Source organism: Leptodactylus fuscus, chromosome 1, assembly GCF_031893055.1.
Source record: "Leptodactylus fuscus isolate aLepFus1 chromosome 1, aLepFus1.hap2, whole genome shotgun sequence".
Lineage (NCBI taxonomy): Eukaryota > Metazoa > Chordata > Amphibia > Anura > Leptodactylidae > Leptodactylus > Leptodactylus fuscus.
The window spans coordinates 119,537,786-119,549,799 of record NC_134265.1 but is presented as its reverse complement, the minus strand read 5'-3'; the positions used below and the strand labels follow the sequence as shown (position 1 = coordinate 119,549,799).

At 36.7% G+C, this 12,014-nt stretch overlaps 1 protein-coding gene across 2 annotated transcripts in view; it reads left to right on the top strand.

The window, feature by feature from the left end:
• SEZ6L (seizure related 6 homolog like) overlaps positions 1 to 12,014 on the top strand; it is a 329,568-nt gene that overhangs the window by 174,530 nt on the left and 143,024 nt on the right. For both annotated transcript variants that reach the window (XM_075276577.1, XM_075276578.1), the window contains exons 3-4: positions 6,052 to 6,756; positions 7,529 to 7,662. In XM_075276577.1, coding sequence (XP_075132678.1) covers positions 6,052 to 6,756; positions 7,529 to 7,662 — 839 coding nt within the window. The remainder of the gene's footprint in view (positions 1 to 6,051; positions 6,757 to 7,528; positions 7,663 to 12,014) is intronic.

Here is a 12,014-nt window from a genome sequence, read left to right as displayed (position 1 = left end):
AAGAATACAACTAGAAGAACAAGAAATCTTACTTCATCCTTGACTATGATGGGAATTAAATTCAGATTTGAAAATATATTTTAAGAAACCTAATATATACCATTAGCATTTAATTTAGGAATATTTACTGTGCTGTACCCTGAATATCACTTGTTATTAGCATTGCAGATTTCCAGACAGTTTTACCTCTCTACCTAGAAATATAACCCAGAACAAGTCCCATTTAAATGTATGCTAGCATTCCCACTCTCATTTATAGTAAAATTATCAAATTCTGACATGCTCGGGGCAATGTGATACAGGAGTGACTTTTAAGTGGCTGCAGGTTTTAAAAAAATTATGTAATAGTATCTGTGTGCCAGACTTTTAGATTGTAGAATTTTAGAACTTTCCAAACACATTTGTGGATACAATGTAGTAGGACTAAATCCTATGGCATTAGAGTGCTTGCCAATCACACGTCAAATTAATAATAATTTGGCCGGGGCTTTACTTGCTATCATATTGTGATAAAATGAGAGTGGGGCCAGCTCACTGTAGAAGGTAATGAGTCAGAGCTGGCTGTAATTTCTTCTAGAACAGAAGAAAAACATGCGCTATTATATTTCACAAGCCTCTTCGAAGGAGACTCTAGAAACTTCACAGAGCAATTTGTACATGTACTGTGACATTAGAGTGACAGCTAACTGACATCGAATGACTGGTCAAAATGAAAAAAATTTCACTATTACAGTCTTTAATTTTAATTTATTTTTTTTGCCTCTAGTAAAAAAAAAAAAAAAATGCAATGTATTTTTCAAAAAGTGTTCAGGATTTGGTCCACCAATCAGAATTTAGTTAGTCTGGGCACATCTCAATCTAGTTATGGTTAATTAGGCTAATGTTCATTTAGGAAATCTGGTGCATGAAATATCCAACTCATCATGAATTGATATATGCAGAAAAATGCAGGTGGTTATTAAGAACATTTGTTCATTTTCATCTGCCTGGCCGTTATATACTATAGTAGAGATAATAGTGAGAGTGGCTTATAGATTCAGGAATGCTGTTGATAGAAAGCACACAATACTATATTAAAAGATTGTATATGTTGTCTAATAGCAGCAATTGCAAGTAAGGCCTGGTTCACATCTGCGTTCGGTAATCCTTTCGGGGAATTCACATGCAGACCCCCAGAACAAACTACTGAATGCATTGACAAGCGGTGAGCAGTGAAAGCACATGGACCCCATAGACTATAATGGGGTCCGTGTGCTTTCCGCGTGGTCTCCACATGAGTCATGTGGACTAGAAAGTAGATTGTGACATACTTTTCTGTCCACATGTTCCATGAGGACACTGCGCAGAAAGCACATGAACCCCATTATGGTCTATGGGGTCCGTGTGCTTTCACTGCTCACCACTTGTCAAAGCATTCGGTAGTCCGTTCTGGGGGTCCCCATGCGGACTCCCCAAATGGATTACCAAACGCAGATGTGAACCAGGTCTTACTTGCAATTGCTGCTATTAGACAACATGTAGTATGGTACAGGGAATTCCTCTACTATTAAGAACTAGAAATAAGCTAACCTCTCTAGATTCATGTAGTTTCTGGCTCAGGTTACTCAGGAGCAGATGTAAAATCAAAATGGTTTTTGTTTTTTTATGGCAACACTGTGGCATCTTCAGAAAAAGTTTTACGACAGAACTCAAAATGATATCTGCGAAGTATTTTATTAGCAAAAGTCATGTAAAAAAATGGAAAAGGAGAAATAGGGGGAATAGGGAAAACTCAAAGAATATGGACCATAATACAGACAAAAAGACAAAGTTTAAATTTTAAAAATTACTAGTACATAGAAATATGTGTAAATACAGGGTACAAACGTCTTAGTGCAGGATACCATATAACAAGTTATATTTCACATGTTTGGATACTACCCAAGAGTAAGATTATTATTATTATTGTGTATAGCTGCTGAGTGAAGCTTAATGAGGCCTTGCAATAGTCATCTGCGAACTATCAGCAGAGAGATGGACCCAGCACCTGCTTCACCCGGCTACACAGGAAAGGCTGCCAGGGGTTAACCGTCACCCCTGGTCAGCAACACAAAGGACTCCACAATAGCTTGGAGCTACCAAGTTGATGGACAGTACTATAGGCAAGTCAGGTCCCTACCAGCAGAGCCAAAGAATCCTAACTTGGATCCCTAACCTGACAACCTGCCTTTCACAGGAACCTAGCCCTGACCTCCTGTCTCAATTTTAGTTAAAGTGTGAGCACCTGGCAGGTGCTCACACTATATAAAGGCAAGTCCCCGCCCAACAGGGGCGGTGGTCATGACCTCACCGATCATGTTCAGTATGGGCAAAATGGGACTTAGCCTCTGAGCGGCTCCAAAAGGTCTGAGCATGCTCAGTAGGGGACGAATGGGACTTAGCCTCTGAGCGGCTCCAAAAGGTCTGAGCATGCTCAGTAGGGGACGAATGGGACTTAGCCTCTGAGCGGCTCCAAAAGGTCTGAGCATGCTCAGTAGGGGACGAATGGGACTTAGCCTCTGAACGGCTCCAAAAGATCTGAGCATGCACAGTAGGCCGAAAGCTGGACTTAGACTCCAGACACCTCACTGTATGATGCCGAGGGCGAGGGTTGGATTGTCCTGCAGGTGGCGCTATGCACTGGCCGGGAAGCCTGCGGGACCCCATCCTAACACATGTGCATGGACCCATGGGCCTGCCGTAGATGGTGTTCTTGGCCAACATGGTCATTGTCAACATCATCATCTTGAAAGAAATAAGGATCAGCATCCTCCCCGGTTGTGTCTGTGACATAGTAAGGGCCCTCTTTACATCTGAGAAGGAGAGTTCTCCGTCTATAGTCTCAGAATCCAAGATCCTCTGCCATAATGACCCTGACCCAAATCCTCATTCTTCTCCATCAACCCAGGTCAATGATGTTGACTAAGAGGTGGAAACTATTCCTGTTGGAATGTTTTTTGTAGTTTCTCAGTACATCACACAGAATATTAAATGGTAACACTATGAAGTACAGTCTGTACCCACAAACAATAGGTCGTTATACACCTCTGTGAATGGAAAAGTTATGGCTTTCAGATGGCGAGGAGTAAAAACCATAATCAAAAAAGGACTGAGGCAGGAAAGGGGGGTTCAATTCTGCAACTTAGTTACATTTACTAGAAAAAAACTTTTAATACTGCAGCTTTCTTTATTATTGGAAATCTAAATTTTTGATGTTTGTAACATTTCATGTTTGTGTTACTTCCCTAAAATTCTTTAAGAATAAAAAAATGCTTTTAATCTGTGAAAACTCACATTTTATATAAACTATTAGAAATGATAGAATTGATTCAACAGGTAAGAGATTTGCAGCAATTGATTCGCATTTTGGAGTAGCAATGGAGAATTGAATTTTTAAAGATTCTCTCATCTTTACAAGCCATATAAAAAAGCAAGAGTAAAGAACAGAAAAATTGATTTACCGGTTATGGTTAAACTTTTATTTTTTTATATTATGATCCAGAAACCTTGTTCCAACCAAGTTCTGCTCACATAGCTGCATAGTTTACAATGTAATGTTTAAGGTTTTGATGTATCAGTGTAGGGTTAGGGGGTGCTCACACTTGTGCCCCTGTGCACCCTGTGTCATTCCGCCCTGTTTACGTCCATTGCATAGTGGACGGCTTCCCGGCGGTCAGTTTTAAAACACATTAATTTGAATGGGTTTTAAAAGGAAACCACCGATTTCTGTATGCAGCCTCTCCATGAGGAAACAGTTTTTTGGCCAGACACAGTCGGACATGGAGGACTTTGTGTCCAGTCAAAATTTAGTTTTTTATTCTGCTCTGCATTTGACAAATAAAAACTATATTGTGATTGGTTGCCATGGGTAATATAAACAGCTTATATTGCATTAGTGTACTCCATTGAGTTATGCTTACACACTTCCATCTGTCACCAGCTTTTAACATGGCTTTGATATATACGGAAGAAAGCATGACTGCCAACTAGTGACACCGTTTGTAGTCTGTTATCATGGTGACATGTGTCTCCTAAGGTTTTAGAAGACAGTAGGAGGTATATTAGATTACCATAGAATATAGCAGCATAGAAGAGATGTGTTTGAGTTCCAGAATTGATGGCTGCTCTTCATTTTCTTAATGCATTCATTCTATCACTTTATCAATGCCTGAGACAGATGCTGTATGAGGATGATGGAGATGAAAATAAAAGATCATGCAGCAAATTAAAAAAAATACAGTGCCGTGATCTTAGTCCACAAATACATTTCTTACTGTAAAACCAGAATTGCTTCAGAAAATTTTTCAAGTTTTGTTCAAGATTAAGATAATCTATCCAAATATATGTCTAGATGTGTGAAAAAAGGCCACAAGGCTTCCAAAATAGATAAAGCTTATAGTATTTAATAAGTTGCCACAAAAGCTTTGGATAGAGTTAGGAAAAAGCGGTATAAAAGTGGCAAGTCGTTCAAGGTTAAAGTTTATGATGAAGCATCATATCCAATATATAGTGTAGAAACTGATACAGAACTACAAAGAAAAGAATAAAACACACATTGTCATATTATGCAGCTGGAAATTTACCTCTTAATTCATAATAGTAAAAATGTCAGATTTTGTGGTTAAGATCTATGTTCCCATGCATAACAGAAGCTATGTAACATATTTAATATTTATGACAATATTGAGCAGCCTCATTGATAACCCAACCACATGCACAATGTCTTTCAGTTCCCCTTCAACTGTATGAATAATAGTGAATAATAACATAGAGCAAGAAATAGGGCGCAAGATGGAAAGATTTCTGGATATGTTGTCTTATGATCATTTATTACCACTTAGTTTCAGACTTTGGTACAGTAAATTAAAGAAATGTGTTTTTGATTTAAATCGCAAACTAATATCTAGAAGAATATTACGGGTTATGGATTCTAGATTTTTAGTACACGTTGATCCAGGGTTTTTATACTGACTGCCAGATTGGAGTCGGGAAGGAATTTTTTTCCCCTGAAATGGGGCAATTGGCATGAGCCTCATGGGGTTTTTTGCCTTGCCCTGGATCAACACTATAGGGGATTGTATGGTTATAGGTTGGACGTGATGGACTGATGTCTTCATCCAACCTCATCTACTATGGAACGATGGAACTTTTATATGATTAGACCCAAGAAATCGATCATTGGTACATTACGTCGTGTATCATAAAGTAATAGATTTATCAGAAATAGGCCTCATGTGCACTAGATTTTATTATACATTTTTGATATGTTATCCATAAACTGCCATGGGAATGTACTATAAATATAAATCTCAGATTATTTTATTAAATTGTGTTGAACATTTGGTGTTACCTTTCCATTTTCCATATTCTGACACAATCCAATAAGTGGTGGTAGTGCAGACCTGTGTATGGACAAACTAGTGACAAATGACAAGAGGAATATTTTTATTTATATAGCTCCAGATGGAAAATGGAGGGACGACACAATGCAGAGTTCTAAGACAAATGTTCCAGAAGTTATTTTATGGTGAATGCAAGTATTTACTAAAACAGATATGTCAGGAGAAAAGATAGATCTTCATGACCCTTTAATAGATATCTTATTCTTCCCAAAGATAGGCTCCAAGGCTATTAAAAGTTGTCTTCTTCTGTCCATTTCTTAAGTTACGTACAAATACAATAATTCTTTTTACACTATGTTACAGTTACTTACTGTAGCTATTTCACTACAAAAAATGGAAGCCATTCATTCTCTTGCATGGGTTGTCAACCCAGCAATTCTTAGTTCTGTAAGATTTAACTAGAAGAAAAAAGATTTGTATAATCAATATCTAGAAAAGCTAAAATAGTGAGTTTATATTTGCTGATGCCAGATTTCCCAAAACTGCTATAATTATTATAATTTTTGCTCCAATATTGTCACCATTTGGTCTCATTTCCTAGACATACTGGGTTTTAATTTTTACTATTCTCTAGATATTCAGAATATATATGCAAACATATATAAAATTATGTTATCCTTTGATTTTATAGATGATAACATCAAACAAAGCCCCATTCCTACAATTACTTTGGAATTGCTCCCGGTGGAACATGTCAGCAACAGAATTGGAAAGGAGAATTCCAACTTCAAGGACACAGGATCACAAAGTGCCCCTAATTCTGGAGAGGAACTCTTTGACTCAGATCCTGAAAGGGAAGGATTGCTCCAAAGGGAGGCATCTCAAGCTCCAAGCTCCACTCCAGACTTTGCAGATAATCAAACATTACCAACTAGGAAAAAACCTCCATCCTTAAAGCAGTTGAATATTGCAAGGAAGCGCTTGAGGCCACAAGTAATGCCAACTATCTCGGAAAGGCTAGTAGAGCCTCGCCCCAGTCTTTTATCTCCATCATTATCATTCTTAGAAAAGTCCCCTGTATTGAAGGACATTTCTTCTGAAACCAGAGAGGTAAAGGAACACATCCCAGAGTTTCCATTGTGGATAAACAGAAGACGACATAGCGGATTCATCCCTCAAATACCTTTCCAGTTGACTCCATACACAGCACAGCCGTTAAACCCACACAATCCAGATTCTGGAAAAATGTCTTCATCTGATATAAATACTTCAGTGCAAGCGGATGAGTCCTATAAGACACATCATGGGGAGAGTGATATGGTCGCAGATGAAAGTCAAGATACTACCACATCTACTATAATAACCACCACAGTGATTATGACTGAACACAGCCCAGGTATCTATATAACATATTCGGTCCAGCCATTGATTATTATATTACAGCTTTACATTCTATAGTAGATATGTGATGATGGTAAGATATGGTACGTGTACACTTTTAATATAGCTTTCAACATTGCTTTCAATATAAATTCTATTGTGGCAAAAAGCTACCACCATATCTTAGACAAAACACTGGGAATGATTGAAGAAATCTAATATTGTTTGGTTTCTCTTCATTTAATTTCAAGAATGTATTTTGTTTACACTTTCAAAATATCATTTAATATATTATACATTTATATTTCAAAGAAATTATTGCAGCCGCACATTCAACGTATTCTACACTTTTCACTTTATTGTCCAAAAATAGAAATAATGAAGCGTTTATTACTGTATCTGTTCTAAATCCTTTCAAGCTCATTATTTGGTTATTATACTAAAGAATGACTGAACAATTAGGGAAATTAATATCTTGTAAGGTACGTAGTACAGCTTTATTCAGCTGGTTAAATGGGAATTCATCTCACTTTAATATGCCTTATTTCAGCCCATTGATTTTTTTTTTTTTACAGCAGCTCCATTGATATGATCTCAGAGGTAGCTCAGAGATAGCTCAGACAAGCTATAGGTCTGCTTCTCTCTAGAAACTTGTTCCTACAGTATGACAAGTTAGAAGAATGGTAAAACTGGAGGAAGATATTCAGCAAATGTTTAACCACTGTATAAATGTTATACAGCATACTTCTACCCTGTAGTATCCTCTACTAACAAAGATTTGTATTTAGTTCAATGCAGCGTGAACTTCTTGGAACCAGAAGGATACATTGATTCAACAGATTACCCACCACTCCCTTTCAAAAATTTCCTTGAATGTACCTACAATATCACAGTCTACATGGGTTACGGTGTGGAGTTACAGGTAAGAACCCTATTTTATGTATTGAAAGATGAATTTCTTGAGACTATGTGTAATCTTGAATCATGATATCATATGTAAAGATTAACAGAACATCTAAAAAGCTTTCATATTTTTCTGGAACTAAGGCCGACCTTCCTGTTCTGTATGTTGTACATTATTCTGCTCACTTTTCAGCAGTAATCTCATTACCATTACAGACAGGATTACAGTTAAAGTAATGCCTCTATTATAGTATCCATCATTTACAATAGGTGTTCTACTACCTCACCCTCCACAATGTCTCCTGAACAGGTCACAGAGCATGTCAGCAATGAGTCCAGACATTAAAAAAGTCTACAATTTGAAAATAAAAACAAATTATATAAAACAAAAAAATTTCACCGTCTCTTAATTAGTAAATAAAAAAGCTACTGCTGGTGATATTAATGCCTATAATTGTATTTTGTTTCATTTTGTAACCAAAACTGTGAGAAGTAAAGAATTATACTGTATATACACCAATAGATCAGCCATTTCTTAATTCATCTTTCTCACAACCCTGACAGAAACCCAACCACATGTACTAGAACAGAAGTAGAACAGAACTAGAGCAGCCAATGATTGGGCCAATTATTTGTAACAGATTTATGTACAAACACATGTTTCCAATAATTGGCTTGGGTAAGATGAGTACATTTTTGGATGGGTATCTTTTATGTAGCTCAAAAATTATTTAAGGATTGCTGAGGATTGCTTTAGCAATCCCTCCCCACCCACATCCAGTAAAATGGCAGATGTAAATGAGTACCATTGAATGTGTTATATTGTCAATCTCTTCTTATTCTCTACTGCAATGACCTGATCTAACTGCTCCCCCACTACACTGGCTCCGAGCCCAAAACCAGCCCCTAAAACAAACGCTATAGACATGTTTTTCCCCATTTTTCTCATTCATTTCTAGGATTAGTGTTTCTAGATTTTTAAAAATCAGAAACTTTATAGTTTGACATAAATATAAGGCGCATCACCATAAGCGGTGTCTGGGAAGTCATAGATAGATATACAGGATATTTGTAAAAAAAGAAGGAAAGTAAATGCATGAGTGAGAGAGTGAGGGATAAACAATGGAACTGACAAAATGAAATTGCTTACTTTCCTACAGAAAATAAGACTATCAAACATTTCAACAAAATATAGCTGCTGGTTTTTGAGCCTAAAGTAGAATATACAGACATTTTATTAGATGTAGAAGAAAGTTTTATATGAGCAAAACATTGGCACATTAGTTTAAAGAGTTACAACTATTAATAAATATGATTTCAAGTCAAGATGAAACTATTCATGTACAGTATTCAAAGCAGCTCAATAACATTTAGACTGAAAAAAAATGAAATAAAGGAACATTTAAATATATGTATATATGTCTTGTGTGACATGCTTTTGATCAATGAACCACAGCTCAAACTGTTCTAAATTCCATAGAAATACACTGAGAGTCTCAAGTTCCATTTAGGTGAAAAAGACAGCGACCTCAGGCAACTCAGAAGCAGGTCGGGTCAGTGTAGTGCCGGGCACTATACATACTAGATAAGGAAAGAAGCCAGCTAAACCCTCACAGTACCCCACTAAGCCAGAAAAGTACAAATGGGGAGGAGGGAATAAGATGGAATACTTCTTTAAATACCACCAACAAAAGATTTGTAGAATGTTCTTGCAAGACAGTAGTATCATATAGACAAAGATACTTGGAGTCTACAGTGTAATGACCAGGGTAGCAAGCATAGCATTAGCTGCTCCTAATGGGGCCCATTAAAAGTTTTAGCATGAAGACTCAATGGTTAGTCGCTATACCCTAACCATGACTTTAATCCTATTTAACATCTTCATGAACTGAATTATGTCAGTGTTACACCTTATCGTTTAGTAAGATTGTCTAACTACAGAAGTGCTCATATTTCAAAAGTTCCAAACAAGTGGTGTAGGGTATAAACGAATAGACAAAAAATGAAGGATAGAAGACCGAAGCACATCCAGACCTCAATAAAATATAACTTTAAATCCATCTTCGTTAAGATACAAAAAAGTACAAGATAGATGAAAAAGATTAGAAAAAACACATAGTGTATAACGCGTTTCAGGAGGCTCTGGTCCCTTAGTCATAGCCATTATACGATGCTCTGAGAAACAGGAATGAGTATGTTGGGTAATTAAGAAATCGGTCCCTCATTTATATATATATAAAGCAGACATTCCTAGGTTTCTCAGAGCATCGTATAATGGCTATGACTAAGGGACCAGAACGTCCTGAAACGCGTTAGAGAATTTTTAATACACTATGTGTTTTTTCTAATCTTTTTCATCTATCTTGTACTTTTTTTGTATCTTAACGAAGATGGATTAAAAGTTATATTTTATTGAGGTCTGGATGTGCTTCGGTCTTCTATCCTTCATTTTTTGTCTACTCATGTATGGCCTTCTGGAGTCCGAAGGCGTATGATCGTGCACCCTGAAGACTTCATTTAAAAGGTGAGCTTACCAGTGGAGAGGTTTTTTTCATTTTTATAAATGAATAGCTCAAAAAAGAGGCATAAAAGCGCTGGTCCAGATGTAAAGTATTTTAATCTAATATATATATATGTCAAGTCATTATGTATATCATAGTGCACACTTGATAAAGGGCAAGACCAGAGACACGTTGTGTATTTACCACTTCAATTAAAACTCTATGCATCTGGACCAGCGCTTGTATGTCTTTTTTTTTTTGGGGGGGGGGAGGGTATTCACTTATACCCTACACTGATTGGCTGGATCTTCCTGATGTTTTTTTTTTTTCTTGGTACACATATTTGAAAAGTTGCCCCTTCAATCCAAAAAGTCACTGGACAAAGGAATGAAGATGTGTGTACCAGTTAATAAACTGGAATTTTATGGTCTCTGGAATGAATGTTTGGTAGAACAGGGTTAGAAATAAGTACTTACTATGACATATCAGTAGGGTTGAGCGTTTGGGAATGGGAAAGATCGGATGACGATTGGCGATTGAGCAAATTTCACAATCGCGATTGGGATCGGCTGGAAAATGATCGAAAATCGGTTTTTAGAAACTATCCTTAGATCTCAAGATCGGTTCAGCCCCATTCATGTATATATCATTAATAGGGTTGAGCTATCGGGATCAAGAAAGATCGGATCCCGATTGGCGACTGAGCAAATTTCATGATCGCGATCAGGATCGGCTGGAAAATAATCGAAAATCAGATTTTAAAAAGACCCTGAAATCTCAAGATCATCTCAACCCTATGTATCAGTGTCCTCAAACAAGTATTGCACCTACCTACTAGTAAATCATTTGTAATGGCATTATTAGATAATAAGTTAGATAATAAAATTAGATAATAATCCCAATATTGGTTTGTAAAGGAATACGGCATTATAAAAATGAATATTCCACTCCCATGTAAGGAATAATTTGCTGCTTAAGTTCAGAAAATGCTAAGAAGAAATCACAGCTCCTCCTTTACAATGACCTTGTTAGTATTTTACTTTGCTTTTACATATGACAATATTAGACAAGACAAGATCTATAAAAACCACTATCAAGATCTCAGCATTCTCTGCACACAACCTGAAGCAATACTCCGCAGTCTACAACAATAACGCTGCCAACATTCATTTTGACAGAATATAGCGGGAAACTTCACATTACATAGTAAGTTTGACATTGTTATCTATACACACTATAGAGAAGAGGAGTGACCTGCATTCACAATAAGAAGGCTTGTAAAGAATAACAGAAAAGAACAATAAAGTGCCTATATATAGAATCTGATTGTGGAAGTGCGGTATAACAATGAGATGGTAATAACAAGGAGCGGCAACATGACTTATATTACCTCCGAGCCCAATGAATCTTCCTCCTTTAAAAGGTCTATACTTTCTCAAGATGCTATGGGAATTGGTAGTGACAGATCAAATGCAGTAGAGAGAATTAGTCATGCTTTTATCATTTTTATTCTGGCTCTTTGTATATCAGTGCAGGTAATCATATAGACTATATTTATGTCTTTTTATGTCTAAACCAGTGATTGTAATATTAGGTAAAGAAATATCAGTAACCTAATTCCCACCAGTTTTGTATTAAATCCACCTAAACCACTCTTCCAGCTTACTAATATATCATAGCAACGTCATGCAAAGGCATTGACCAGGCTGCCGAAAGGAATAAAATTGTAACAAGAATTTAAAAAAAGATGGACGGACCTGTACATGTAACCAAGTCGGAGGTGTTTGCCTGTGGTTTTCTATGATTTCTAACGTAAACCTTATCCTTTAGCACTGTTATGGATTTATTCTAAGCTACTGCATAAAATAAA